This window comes from Monodelphis domestica, chromosome 6, assembly GCF_027887165.1.
Source record: "Monodelphis domestica isolate mMonDom1 chromosome 6, mMonDom1.pri, whole genome shotgun sequence".
NCBI classification, from domain to species: Eukaryota; Metazoa; Chordata; class Mammalia; order Didelphimorphia; family Didelphidae; genus Monodelphis; species Monodelphis domestica.
The window spans coordinates 42,659,868-42,675,499 of record NC_077232.1 but is presented as its reverse complement, the minus strand read 5'-3'; the positions used below and the strand labels follow the sequence as shown (position 1 = coordinate 42,675,499).

Below are 15,632 nucleotides of genomic sequence, written 5' to 3'. Positions count from 1 at the left end.
AATGCAGCAAATATCACATATGGCTGCAGAATCTTGAATTGAAATCCTACCTCTGCTATTAATCCTGCATTGGGAAAATTATTTATGCTCTTTGGACCTCAGTTTCCATATCTATAAAGTGAAAAAGACGGACTAAATGGCCTCTAAGGTCCCTTCCAGCTAAGAAGGGAATAATTAACCTCTACTTATGAAATTAGGGAATACATTTATTCAGCAAAGACTTATTGAAACACTACTACATGTACATCCCTGGCTAAGCATAGTAAGGGATAAGGAGAAAAAGAAAACACAAACCCTTGACCTTGAGCATTTATAATGGAAGAAAATTGAATATTTCTAATTAACTAAGACATGATCCTACTTGTGTCAGAAAGTCTAAGAACAGGAAAGACCTAGGTTCCCTTTTGGGAACTTCTTATTCATGACATTCATAGCCGTTGCCCAAAAAATCTAAGGAAATCTGTTAGCCAGAAAGCATTTATTAATGTGCCAGTAACTATGTTAATAGCTAGGAGATCAAAGAAAGTCAGAACATGGTCCCTACTCTCAAGGGGCTCACATTCTAATAGGAAAGTGTGAGAATTTATTTTTCATACACTATTAATTCTTATATCAGTATCCTGGAGTAGAAAGGCCCCAGTTCCTGTATATTAGGGAGAATTGCTGTGTATTCCTGTGTCTGGGATCTGGGTCATAGATTGCAGTCAGTCTAGTGTTTTTTGCATTGCTCTTGTCCTCAGAAATCCCCCCAAATATCCTCCTTTTTAATAGAATTTGTATAAAATATATTGTATAAAATAGAATTTTAATAGAATTAATAGAACTTTATAAAATTAGGGAATACATTCATTCAGCAAAGACTTATTGAAACACTACTACATGCACATCCCTGACTAAGCATAGTAAGGGATAAGGAGAAAAAGAAAAGAAGAGGAAAAGGGTTCTTTTCCTGCATTAGTGCAAACCTTTACCTGGATGTGCACTCAAGAGAGGACTTTCAGAGACCAAGTTCTCCCACTTCCATGCTGTGTGATCTTGAGACAGTTGCCAAACCTCCCTGAATTTATCTCCTCTTTGAAACCAACCTCACCTTGCAGTCACAGAGTTGCCAAGATTAAAGAAAGTTTTATTGCGAAGTGATCCTTGAGATACTTTGATCTACTCGAGAGTGATTAGGCATTGAGTCCTGTAATGGCTCATCCTGGACACCAACTTGTGGCTACCCAGAGCTCCACCTGTGGTTTCTTGTGGTGCCAGTAGGCAATACCAGGTGTTGCTCTTAAGTGAGGCCAAAACCCTCTGGCTGGGAAACTCTTCCTCTGAAAGCATGCAGAGTTTCCTGTATCTGGAAAGAGACATAGTTTGTAGTAGCAGCTAGGTGACATACAGAATCTGGAAGATCCAAGTTCAAATCTGACCTTGGATACTATACTGGTCATTTGACACTGTGCAAGCCCCTTTACCACCCTCTGCCTTAGTTTCCTCATCTGTAAAATGGGGACAATAATTGTACCTTCCTCCCAAGGCTACAGAAAATGAAATAAAATGGTATTTATGAAGTGCATTTCAAATGCCAAAGAGCTATTAATATTCTAATGATTCAGGAATGAACTAAGTCCTTCCTTTTTCAACTGACCTATGACCTCACTCAGGGAGCAGGAACACTATTGATATCCACCAACAAGAAAATCTGTCATAAATTCTAGATTTATTACCATCTAAAATTCCATCTTCTCCAATAAGCCTAACCTAACCTTACCTATCCCTTCTGAGTTTTAGCACCTTCCCTTTATTAAGTATTTCCTATTTATCTGGTATATAGCTCGTATTATATATGTGTGTGTGTGTGTGCATATATATATATATGTTTGTTTGTTTGTAATTCCATTTTAAGCTCCTTTAGGGAAGGAACTATCTTTTACCGCTTTTTAAATCCCCAGAGCTTAGCCCAGTACCTGGCACATAAAAGATGCTCAATAAATGGTTATCGGTTGATAGATAGGATGAATTCAAATCTCCCTCTGACACCCAAGAGGGTTATCTCCTTGTCAAAGAAGCAGAGGCAGTCTTTATAGTCCTATTCATGGCAGACTAGCAGGCAAAAATATGGCAAGGGAATAAATAAAAAACACAAATGGAACCACTTGGATGTAGTATATCATGTAGTAGAAATTGTATCTGAGAGGCAGCTTGGTGACTCAGTGGGTACAGAGCCAGGCCTTGAGGCAGAAAGTCCTGGGTGCAAATCTGTCCTCAGACACTTCCTAGCTGTGTGACCCTGGGCAAGTCACTTAACCCCAATTGCCTAGCCCTTATCATACTTCTGCCTTGGAACCCCTTCTAAGTATCAATTCTAAGTCAGAAGATAAAGGTTTAAAAGGGGAAAATGAAGTTCCAGCTGAAGAGCATCCTTGGTCATCCAGCTTGGAAACATCCAATGGTAGGAAGCCCACAATACCTTGAGTACTTTGCTGAGTACTTTTAGATAACACTCATGTTTAGGAATTATTCTTCTGTGGTGTCATCTGTTAGGATATATGCTCTTCTCCATTGGTATTGGCCACAACCCATCCGATGACGTGTGTCCTCCAAGGAGTTCATAAGAACAGAGTCCACCAGTGATCTTTTCTTTTCTTTCTCCTTACACTGGGAAGGTACCAGTGGCACATTCACACCTGTTATCCTTTGCCTACACCCCATGATTCTCCCCATCTTCTCTTCTTGTCATATGTCTCTCTCATGATCTCTTGTACTCCCATTCTCCTGCCCTTACCCTCCTGGACAGAATAAGGGAAACATCCTCTAAAAGTCAGAAGGACCAGGAAGATATGAAGCTTAAAGCTTGCTTCCTGATCAGATCCTTCTGCAGTTGCTTTGCTCTGGGAAAGAAGCCTTTTCCCTTCCCAAGGCTAAAAAATGCCTCCTTGGAGGCTCCAGAGGTTGAGCTTCCTGGAACCCCCAGGTAGCATCTTTTGGCTTTCTCTCTTCATGTTACATTGGCTCAATTCATTAATTATATTAGTGTTTTTATTATGCTTCCTTTCCCTGTCCCACCTTCTCCTGCTATTTGTAAAAACCTCCAAAAAGAGAGAAAAACCTCTGCAGCCAATGGGGGGGGAGAGAGAGAGAGAGAGAGAGAGAGAGAGAGAGAGAGAGAGAGAGAGAGAGAGAGAGAGAGAGAGAGAGAGAGAGGGAGGGAGGGAGGGAGGGAGGGAGGGAGGGAGGGAGGGAGAGAGAGAGGAGAGAGAGGGAGAGAGATATGGAGAGAGAGAGAGGAGAGAGAGAGAGAAAGAGGAGAGAGAGGGGGAGAGAGGAGAGAGAGGGGGGAGAGAGAGAGAAGAGAGAGGGGGAGAGAGAGAGAAGGGAGAGAGAGAGAGAGAGAGAGAGAGAGAGAGAGAGAGAGAGAGAGAGAGAGAGAGAGAGAGAGAGAGAATCTGTCCAAATCCAGGTCCTGTCAGCTCTATTTCCATTTAAGACCAATCAACAAGCATTTAATCAGCAAATATGCATTAACTGCTGATTTGGTATGAGACTGGGGATAGAAAGACAAGAACGAAATGAACTCTGCCCATAGGGAGCAGCATCTACATATAGAAATATATGAGGGCAGCTAGGTGGTTCAGTGGATTAAGAACCCAGGAAATCCTGGGTTCCAATCTGGCCGTAGACACTTCCTAGCTGTGTGACCCTGGGCAGGTCACTTAACCCCTATTGCCTAGCCCTTACCACTCTTCAACCTTGGAAAAAAATATACAGTATTGGTTCTAAGACAGAAGGTATGAGGTTTCCCCCCCCCCTGGGTTGTACATGTATTATCACACAAAACTTATTTTCATATTATTCATTTTCGTAAGAGAATCATACTATAAAACCAAAACCCCAAATATATTCCCAAATAAACAAGTGATAAATCATGTTTTGAGCCACATTCCTACTGATTTTTTCAAAGAAATATATATATATATATAAAGTAGATGCAAAGGTCATTTTTCTAAGGAGGGGACACTGACTCCTGGGAGATCAGAAAAAGTGGTCCTTGAGTTTGACTCTTAAGAGACAGATGTGAGCAAGGAGTACATGCTAGGACAGATGTTTAAAGGTATGGAGATAGAAGATGGAATGTTTCATGTAAGAAATAGTAAGAAAGTCAAAGGGAATGCCGTGATTGTTGATAAGGCTCAAAAGGTAAGTTGAGGTCAATTTTATAAGATCATAGATTTAAAACAAGATGAGACCTTGGAAGCCATCTGGTTCATTTTCCATATGAGGAAACTGAGGTCCAGGTTGATATGGGGAGTTGCCTAAGGTCTCACCAGTGGTAAGTGGAAGGGCTAGGATTTGGAGTCATTTTAATCTACCATCTATTATTACATGACATATACATGCCATAAGATATGCCAATATGCACATGGACTTTTTGAGGCTGATGGATTGCGTTGGAGTTTTGTTTTCTTGGTGGTCTGGAGTGTTGGGTTATTGTTGAGGGGTTTGTTTGTTTGTTTTGGGGGGACATCATTTGCTTGTCTCTTTCATTCAGGCCTACAGGTTCTCTCAGCTTCCTGAGATGGTCATGGGGTCTCCTCCACCTCCCGTTCCTCCTCGGACTGGTCCTGTGGCCGTTGCTTCTCTCAGACGGTAATTTACCATTTTCATTTGTATTTTGCTCTTGGGGAGAATCCGTCCCTCTCTGGGGCTCATTGGGTTCATACAGGCAGCAGCAACAAGGTGCTTCGTGCTTTGACCAGTCCTCTAACAAAGAAATGAGAGTTGATTTGACCCATCTTCTGATGGGTTTTGTCAGAGGGCACTTTGGAAACACAATAATGTGTCCAAAGGGCTTGATGAGGTTCCAACGGAAAGTGAAAACAAAGGGCATAGGGAAGATGTCAGATGTCTTTAACAAAAATGCTAGCCTACGGAAATGAAGAAAAGGAAGATAAGAAGGAGAAAAGGAGGAAGAGATGGAGCAGGAGGCCAGCATTGACCATACCAGAATCTGAGTCTTTTCAGACAAGTTGAAAGGGTGGGAGAGGGAGAAGGTGATGTGTGTCTTCCTTGTGTCTTGCCTTTGTTTCTCCTGAGATTCAAATATGAGACCATACACACACACACACACACACACACACACACACACACACACACACACACACACACACATATATATATACCTGGGGGAAAACACAGAATCCAAGAGCAACCAAGGCTTAGAACTTTCAGAACTTCCCAGGTAACTACATTTTTAATAAGCTACTCAGTTTGGTTTCATCTCCATGGAAGGTCATGATCCTGTGCTGAGGTGGCTCCTGTTTACTTACAAATACATTCACCAAATCTGACCTGAGACACTTCCCAGCTGTGTGGCCCTGGGCAAGTCACTTGACCCCCATTGCCTAGCCCTTACCTTTTGCCTTGGAGCCAATACACAGTATTGATTCTAGATGGAAGGTAAGGGTTTTTAAAAAAAGCAAATACACACACAAACACTTCAGCTCCCTTTTATGTGTTGTCTTCCTCCATTAGATAGTAAGCTTCTTGAGGACAGAGACTGTATTTTTCCCTTTTTTTAATTCCTGGAGTTTAGCCTAGTCCCTGGCTCATAGTAGGAACTTAAAAATGATTGTTGAATTGAAAATCAGGAGCCTTGGGTTTTATTCCTACCTTTCATTGTGTCACTCTCCCTTTCCCTAGGCCTCAGTTTATTCTACTGTCAAATGATGATTTTGGACTAGAGGATTTCATAAACTAAGATTTATTTATTTTTTAAAGCCTTACCTTCCGTCTTAGAATCGATACTAAGTATTGGTTCTAAGGCAGAAGGCTATCAAGGGCTAGGCAATGGGGGTTAAGCGACTTGGCCAGGGTCACACAGCCAGAAAGTGCCTGAGGCCAGATTTGAACTGAGGACCTCTGGTCTCCAGGTCTGACTTTCAATTCACTGAGCCACTTAGCTGCCTGACTCATAGAATTTAGAGCTAGATTTGGGAATCATCTAACATTTGGTAGTAGTTGATAGATCAAAGACCAGAGAAGTTAAATAATTCGTCCTGGGTCATTGAGGAAAACAAATGCAGAGCTAGACTTCAAACTCCATTCTTCTCTCTCCAAATCTAACTTTCTTCCAGTTTGGCCAGGCTGCCACCTCTGGTGCTAAACGGGAGTCACTTTCCTCCTTACTTCTGTTCTGGGAAAGGACATTGATCAATTACAGAGTGAGCAGAGGAAACCTGCCATGACGGTGATGAGACTCAGGGTTGGAGCTACTTCCTAGCCATGTAACCCTGGGCAACTGCCTAGCCCTTCACTCCCTTTTAGGAGTGGTTGAAGGGGCAGCAAATGTTCAACCTGGAGAAGGGTCTTAGGAGAGAAGCATTTTCAAGTAATTATAGACTTTCCACCTGGAAAATGGAATCAACTAGCTCTCTTAACTCAAAGATGTGAATCTTAAAAACTACTCAGACTATACTTTGGAAGATTTGATTTAGCTATTCCCTTATTGTAACAATGGAGATACTTGGTCTAACAAGAATCAGGAATGTCTTGGGAACTTTTACATTACTCCACCCATATTTAGACATACCTTAGGGTTAGTTAAAAGTTGTAAACTCCTGATTGAACAATGAAGGTACTTAATTCATACCTTATAGTGGATCTAGAACCTTAAGCTAAGTTTATTTTTAAATCTAATACAAAAGGATGCTAAGGACCTATAAAGGCTAAATTAATCACAAAAAGGTCAAGTAACTCACAAAAGGCAAGCTTAACAAAGAAGTGTGAAGTACTCAAAAAATCTCTCTCTCTCTCTTCCTTAATTCCTTCTCTCTATAGTAATTAAAATCTCCATAATTTCCAGACTGACTTGGGAATTTTATTTGGTGACCATTTAAATCTAGATTTCAAGTCACAACACTAAATTTATCTTTACAAAGGGTACAAAGAAACTTTCAGGTCCTTATCAAAAAAAAATTGCAAGGGGCAGCTAGGTGGCTTGGTAAATAGAGCCAGGCTTGGAATCGGGATGTCCTGGGTTCAAATAGGATTCAGATATTTCTTAGCTGTGTGATCCTGGACAAGTCACTTAATCCCAATTGCCTAACCCTTTCCACTTTCCACTTTTCTGCCTTGGAATCAATACTTAGTATCCATTCTAAGACAGAAGGTAAGGGTTTTACATTTTAAAAAGAAAAGAAAAACTATACCAAAATGGAATAGACTTCCTTAGGAACTATTGAGTTCCCTCTCAATGGCTTCCATCAGAGCCTAGATGGCCATTTGTTAAGCATGTGATAAGAGGGAATCTTTGTACAAGTACAGGTTAATGTAAGGCTCATCCAGCTCCAAAATTCTGATTTGGATGCTACGAACTCGGGGAGCTGATTCCAAAGGACTTCGTGAGCTGATGATTAATTACAATGGCTCAGCATCTGCAGAGAGCAGGGATCAAGGAGGAGAGAAGACCAGGGACTCCTAATGGAGCAGATGTCCTCCTGGGGCAGCCTCAGTAAGGAAGCCTGGGCCAATGAGGAATCCTACATTTCAGTCGAATTAAATGAGAAAAAGTAGAATCTAGATTTTCCCTGAGTGCCTACGTCCCGGGAGGATTTCTGGAATAGAATGGAATGGCATCTTTCCCATCAGTCAGTTAAGAAACATTTGTTGAGCACTCGCTGGGTGCCAAGCCCTATGCCAAGCCCTGGCAGGAAAGAGAAAGGCAGAAACAAGATCTCTGCCAGTAGAGGAGAAGCTCCTTGAGAAGTCGATACTCTAAGAGGGAGAAAACATATGAATCCACACACATGTGTATGGAGGTGTGTTTATGTGAGTGTGTGTTTGACACATCTATTGTCAATGGGAAGGAATCTCAGTGGGAAGGTCCTAGACGTAGGGAGAATTGGGAAAAGTCTGTTGTAGAAGGTGGAGTTTGAGCCATTCCTGGCTTCCTTCAAAATTCAGCTCAAACCCCACTTTATAGACTTTTCTCAGACCGCCACACCTTGGAGATTGCTTCCCATTTTTCCTGAATATATCTTGTGAATATTGGGCAGGCAGATGGGACAAGAGAGACACTCTGGGTATGAAGGATGGCCAGTCCAAAGGCAGTGGCAAAGGCACGGCATTTAGCTAGGAAGAAACGTGTAAGAAAGGTAGAACAGGACCCAAGTTGGGATGGGCTTTAAAAATCAAACAAAAGGGGGCCGTTAGCTGGCTCAGTGGATAAAGAGCCAGGCCTGAAGAGTGGAGGTTCTGGGTTCAAATGTGACCTCTGGCAATTCCTAGCTGTGTGATCCTGTGTAAGTCACTTAACCCCAATTGCTAGCCCTTACTGTGCTTCTGTCTTGGAACCAATCCTTAGTATTGATTCTAAAATAGAAGGTAAGATTTATTTTTAATCAAAGAGAAGGAGAAAGCTAGATAGCACAGTGGATAGGGCACCAGGTCTGGATCTGGGTTCAAATCTGGCTTCAGACACTTCCTAGATATGTGAGCCTCGATTGCCTCAGCCCTGAGACAGAAAGTAGGGGTTTAAAAAAGTCAAATAGAAGGTTCCATATTTGATCCTGGAGATAATTAAACATCATCAGGGGCTTCTGGGATGTTTCTGCAAAGATACTGTGGTTTGACATTTGTCCTCCTTCCCAGTCCCTTCTTCATTTTTAGACAATATACTCTTCTACTGAGAGCAAGGAGCAAAACTCCATGGGCGTGAGGGTTGGGAGGCTTGGGTTTCTGCCACCAACTAACCATATCCCCTTCCTGCCTTGATTTGTAAGGGCATAAAATATATATTCAGCAAATGAATGTCAAGTGGGGCTGAAGTCAGTGACGGTCATCGAGGCACTCTAGAAGCATCCCTTAACCCTCTGGCCACCCCCCACCAGCATCGTCCTCCTGGAGCAGTCGGGGCTTTGTGAGCTCTAAGTGGAAGGGTGACATGTTAAATGGGCTGGGAAATGTGAGTGCCGCCAGGCTCTGCGGCTGCTTCTAAAAGCATCCATCCCAGCGTCCAGGCTGCATTTCCTCATTTCTCAGCAGCAGTCCTGATGCAGCCCAGCAGCCCCCGCCAGGGCATGGGGGCCATTATCTTCCTTCCCAGGTGCGGGGAGCCTGCTGGATCTCAGCCCGGTGCCCCAGGGTGCCATGTGAGGTGCTGGGTAATCCCAGCTCAGGCTCTTGTCCTCCCAGCATCGCACTGCTCTATTGTAGAAGGTAGATGTATAGGGAGGAGAGGAGGGAGGGCTAGAACACTCACTCCAGACGAGCCTGCTCATTGGCTGCCAATGATGTCATCGGCACCTATGTCAAGCATCTCCAGTTAATCCAGGCCACTAATTGCTTTGTGTATTTTCTTATGAGAAAATTGAATTTGGTGGTAACTGGCAAGACCCCCGGGGCACCCGGAGAGGAGAATGAACTGGAATACCTAGCCATTACCCAGCCCTGGGTCTCCACCTGGTTCCAAGGCTCTTACTGTAAGGTTATACCCCCAGAGCCGTGTTTGAAAACACAAGATCTCTATTATTTTATTTTGTCAATTCAAACATTGTGCCCTGCTTGAGAGCTCCGGGGACAAAGTGCTGGCAAAAGTGTAACCCAATCCCATCCCATCGGGGAGAGCGGCCAGGGAGCTGAAAGAAGGGGATTCTGCCAAGATCTCTTTGAACCTGAATCCCAGACTCGCAGCCCTCCATCCACCTTTCCCGTGCTAAGGCTGCCATCCTGTGGCTGAGCTCCTTGGAGACCAGCGGCAACCGTTCCCTTGGAAACCCAATGAACACCCAGTTTGCTTCCCCCCAGGTCCACTTCTGACATTGGCAGCAAGACCAGAATGTCTGAGTCCAGTGGCCCTGAGCAAACCCAGCTGCATGACGGCACCCCCTTTGCCCAGGTTTCCAGAGGTCCGGTCTCCGTCACTCCGTTGGACCAGTCTCCTTTAAATTACTCAGGTGAGAAAGCCAAGAGATGCCTTCTTGCCCCATCAAGGGGATCGTGGCCAGGTAGAACCAGCGGCCACCTCTGTCTCAGGGGAATGGACTTACCTGTGCCCAGTTGGCATCTCCCCCTCCTCTCATAATGCCTTTCTGAGCCCCCAAACAATGTCAGGGATCACAACCAAGACAAATGGTGAAAGCTACCCCAAACCAGCTCAACGTGCTTTTAAGTTTGAAGACGATCATGAACCTTATAAAATCAATCAACAGGAGGTAACTTGGTGGCTCAGTGGATAGAGAGCCAGACCTAGAAATGGGAGGTCCTGGGTTCAAATCTGGCATTTCCAAACATAGCCAATGTTTGCCTCATTTTTCTTACCTATAAAAATGAGCTCGAATCATAGGAGAATAAATGGAGAATTGGAAAAGATGTCCCAGGTTACCTATTCCCATCCCCTCATTTTATTTTAAGGAAACCAAGACCCAAGGAGGTTCAATGACTCACACAAACAGATAGTAAATGGTAGGCTGAGATTTGAACCCAGGTCTTCTGATTCTAAGCCCCAAGCTCTTTAAAAATGTCCCTTTTCGGGGGCAGCTGGGTAGCTCAGTGGATTGAGAGCCAGGCCTAGAGATGGGAGGTCCTAGGTTCAAATCTGGCCTCAGACACTTCCCAGCTGTGTGACCCTGGGCAAGTCACTTAACCCCCATTGCCTAGCCCTTACCACTCTTCTGCCTTGGAGCCAATACACAGTATTGACTCCAAGATGGAAGGTAAGGGTTTAAAAAAAAAATGTCCCTTTTCAGAGAAAGGGTTCTCCTTGTTATTAGGCTTACAAAATAACCCTCCCACAAAAAAATAAAAAATAAAAAAGGCCACAGTTACAGATAACAATGTTTATTGAGCACCTTCTGCGTACAGACTGCTAAATTAGGCAATTGGGAAAAAATTCATTAAAACACATAAGACAGAGTAGTAGCAATTAGAATAATTTAAAGCTAATTAAATCCCAACTTTTAAAGATTTGTCTTTTCTTCTCTTTGTGGGTGAGCCAACTGGACATCTACTGCAGAGCAACCAAGGGATGCGCCACCAAGTGGCCTTTTTGAAGTTTATAAAGTGTGTATATATATATATATACATACATACACATATACACACATATATGTATACATCACATATGTGGTTTTGGCTATGTGTTCATATACACGTATACACATATATATAGTTTTGAAGTTTATTTATAGTGTGAAGGAATATTCAGTCCCAGAATAACTGATGTAAAAGCAAAATGTACCAATAAACCTAATTTTTAAAATTATTAATTTAAAATGGAATTATCTGAGCAAGAGTCTCAGCAGGAAGAACTGGGCTTTTTCAGTTGATGGCCCTGCCAGATTTCAAAGTATTTTACCAACCGATCATTCTCAGAGCACCTAGTGCTGGACAAAATATTAAAAAGACATCACCGGATCCAAATAGGAAAAATCTAGGAAAAGGGCACAGACTATATAAGTTAGGTCTTTGTTAGACTCAAGAACATATAATCTCATTTTTAAAAAGCAACATTACTCAGTAGAGGTTAATTGGTTCCGATGCCCCAAACAGATTTCAATCCCTTTCTTACCCAAAATGTTACACTCACTTTAGTTGAATCAACAACTGGAAAAAAAAAAAACAAATGAAATTTTTAAAAATTCAAACCCTTTCTCTAATGCTCAGGAAGTTTTGGATTTAAACATTAAACCTCCTTAGACAGAAAAAGAAATAAATAATATATTTATCTCAGTTGAGAAGAGGAGAGAAATGTTTCCTGTTGAATTAATAATAAAAGAAATGACTGGAGGCAAATCTGAGAGCTTTGTCCAATAAAAAGAATGGATGGAGACTAAGAAGCAGGGGCAGCTAATTGACTCAGTGATAGAGAGCCAGCTCAGGAGGTGAGATACTGGGTTCAAATGTGGTCTCAGATACTTCATAACTGTGTGACCCTGGGCAAGTCATTTAACCCCAGCTTCATAGCCCTTACTGTTCATCTGCTTTGGAACTGATACTCAGTATTGATTCTAATACAGAAGATAAGAAGGTTTTTTTTTTTTTTTAAGGAATTTTCAGCTTTTTCTTTAAAGGCATGGATTAAGGAAAAAATTCTTTGTATGAACTCTCTTATGATCTGTGATCTGAGATCTTGTCAGTATGGATGCTTCTTTCAGCCATACAGGTCACAACCAGTCCATCTCTATCAAGTCATGCTGGTCCATTAGATAAGATAATCTATCAGTAATAGCACCTACTAAGTGCCAGGCATTAAGTGTTGAATAATATAATGTTATTTGTAAAATACTTGGCACAGATCCTGACAAATAGTAGGTGCCTAATAAATGCTTGTCGTACCCCCCCCCCATCCTGGGGTCTCCCAGTGGTATATGTATCTAATAATATAACAATTAACAAACATTTAGTAAGCACTGGCTGGGTACCACACAATAGAGATACAAAAATAGGCCCTACCCTCAAGACACTTAGATTCCAAGTGTTAGAATACAATATGTAAATAAAAACTTAACCACCAAATTTAGAACAGCTAGGTTGCACAGTGGATAGTGCCCTGGAGCTGGAGTGTGGAAGACCTGTGTTCAAATTCAGCCTCAGACTTTTATTAGCTATGTGACCATGCACAAGTTACTAAAAAAAAAAATTCTGTATGCCTCAGTTTCTCCCTATGGAAAGTGGGAATGATAACAGCACCTGCATCCCAGGGTTGTTTTGAGGATAAAATGAGAAAATAATTGTAAAGCACTTAGCACAGTGCCTGGCACATATTAGGCACTACATAAATATTAGCTATCATCATCATTCTTAAATCTCTAAGAAACGGATATAAACTGATGAGCAATACTTATTCTGCAATAGAAATACCTATCACAGCATAGGGCTGTGCATAATAATAACAATGAAACTTTTTTAAAGTACAATGCAAAAAAGAGTTCATAAGTGGGCAAAGAAAAAAATAAACTGTTATTGTTATTTTGTGGCGGGATGTACTGATAAGAACTGAGATTGCTACAGGGAATGCTACCAATACAGATGAGCACCTACTCTGTTGTCTTAGAAAGTTATCCAAGATCCTTAGGGTTGAATGATTTCAGTCAGTAGTGACAGAGGCAACACTTGAATCCAGGTCTTCCTGACTCTCAGACTAACTCTCCAACTACTCACCAAGCTACCTCTTTTTATTTTATTAATATCTCTTTTTCCTTTTCTTTTAACAAAAGTCTAAATATTTTATATTTTATGATTTTGCTCCATATCCTGTTTGTTTGTCTTAGCTGAAAATATTAAGTTTATAATAATTTTAAATGACGAATTGTCAGTCAACATAAGCTTCTGGGAAATAGGTGGTACCCAAAGGCAAAGTTATGATATGAGGAAAATGAAATACTCTAGACAGTCCACTTCCCCTAATCCCTCTGCTCTGTGGCAGGAAGCACGGTTCCAGCTGTGTTTGCCATTCCAGCTGCAAATAGACCTGGATTCACGGGCTACTTCATCCCCACACCACCGTCATCCTACCGGAACCAGGCTTGGATGTCATACGCAGGAGAGAATGAGTTACCAGGGCAGTGGGCAGATTCGGTAAGAACTTCCTTTAATCAGCTGCAAAACTTCATCAGCCTTCTACTCTTACACACTAGTCTTACAGAGTGTAAACCTTAAAATTTCTTAGACTTATAAATGTTGGAAATTTCACCACTGGGAAATTTCATACTTGAAAAATTTCCTATTGAGAGTGGGAACTCTATTGGAATGTGAACCCCATTGGCATGGGAGGTTCCTCCTCCTCCCTTCTTAAGATTACTTTAGGACAGAAACCTTTTGCTGAACAATGGAAAGGGCTTTGACCTATGCTTAAGCATAGAACAGGAAGTTCTTTGAGTCATGATTGATTTTAGAATTGATACAATAGATACTTGGAATGACAGAATCAGGTCTTGCAACTTCCAATCTCCACCCTACTCAGGGTAACAGGATTTAGGAAGGGCTGCAGCAAAGGATCAAGATTTAATTATTTGAGAATATGACCTCCAACAGACATGTGCAAAGCCACAGACCTCTGGGCGGTCCTGGGTTAAGCTAGAGCCACCATTGGCACAGGGAAGACATGGACAGTGATTGGTAGATGTGAGAACTGAGGGGAGGGAACTTGGATGGTTTCCTTAAAGATAGCGGGGTCTGAGGACTGGGGGGGGGGGTTGGTTGGAGAGGTGGTGCTTTGAGAGTCGGCTCTGAAGGAAGCTGGAGGTGGAGGCCCCTGAGACTGTTTCTCCATTTTGGTCACGTGAGTAATAGGGACTGATCTCCTTTCTTTGCCCCAGCTATCTAAGGGCTTGGGTCTTTTGGCCTAGCCTAAACAGAAGGGGTATTTAAGCCCTATTCCCTTCTCTCCCCTTTCTCTCTCCCTCTCTCTCTCTATCTCTAATACCTTTCTTCATCCTGTTTGTAATTAAACTCCATAAAAGGTTGACTGCTGACTTGAGTTTTCATTTAGGAATTACATAGCTGAATTCCTTGGCGACCTTAAATTGATATATATCAGTCTTTTAAAGTGATTTCCTTGTCACAAGAGACAAATCAAAGGGATGGAATGTCAAGGATGTGACTTCTGTACTTGCCATGTGATGCTGGGCAAATAAATCACTTAATCTCTTTGAGCTTCAATTTCCTTTTCTATTAAATGGGGAATAATAGTGATGGTAATAGTAGTAGCAATAGTAATAGTATTAGTAATAAAAGTAGTCATGGTAGTAATAGAGTAGTAGTAATAGTAATAGAAGTAGTGATGATAGTAATAGAGTACTAGTAGTAGTAATAGAAGTAGTAATGATAGTAATAGAAGTAGTAATGGTAGTAATAGAATAGTAGTGGTAGTAATAGTGATAGTAGTAGTAATAGAGGTAGGAGTAATAGTAATAGAAGTAGTAATGGTAATAATAGAGTGGTAGTAATAGTAATAGGGGTAGTAATGGTAGCAATAGAGTAGTAGTAGTAGTAGTAATAGAAATAGTAATAGAGTAGTAGTGGTAGTAATACTAGTAGTAGTAATAATAGTAAAAGAAGTAGTAGTTGTAATAGAATAGTAGTAGTAATAGAGTTAGTAGTAATAGTAGTAGTAGTAATAGAAGGAGGAAGAGGAGCAATAGAAGTCATAGTGGTGGTGCTGGTCGTGAAGGTGGAGGTGATGATGGCGTTAGTGGTAGAGCTGGTAGTAGTATCAGCAATTACTCATTATGGCTCTCAAGGTACCATCCCTTTACATACCCTCCTTCTAGCAAGCTTGCTAGATTTATTTCTAAAGAAAAAAAGTCAGTAGGCACTGAGTGAGTACCAGATGGTCTACCCAATGAGTAAAATCCAGAAGCTTTGGGGCATGTACTATTTTGCCTCTCAGAAACTTTTAAACTTACCTCCTAGATTCCAGCTGTGTCCTACTAGGTTGAGATCACCAGATGAAGGAGATCGCTGATGTTGTTGGCAATTGGCCAAAATGATCTTCCACTTACTATGGGTCTTTCCATTATCCTCTCTGCAAGTTTTATACTCGTGTATTTGATTTTATTTTTTAAACACTTGCCTTCTGCCTTAGTGTCAATTCCAAGGCAGAAGGCAAAGGCTAGGCAAAGGGGATAAAGTGACTCTCCCAGAGT

The 15,632-nt window shown here is 41.7% G+C and overlaps 1 protein-coding gene across 1 annotated transcript in view; it reads left to right on the top strand.

Moving 5' to 3' along the window:
• KIAA1549L (KIAA1549 like) overlaps nucleotides 1-15,632 on the top strand; it is a 365,855-nt gene that overhangs the window by 334,926 nt on the left and 15,297 nt on the right. The window contains exons 13-15 of the mRNA XM_056803787.1: nucleotides 4,538-4,635; nucleotides 9,793-9,941; nucleotides 13,412-13,563. Of these exons, the coding sequence (XP_056659765.1) occupies nucleotides 4,538-4,635; nucleotides 9,793-9,941; nucleotides 13,412-13,563 (399 nt within the window). The remainder of the gene's footprint in view (nucleotides 1-4,537; nucleotides 4,636-9,792; nucleotides 9,942-13,411; nucleotides 13,564-15,632) is intronic.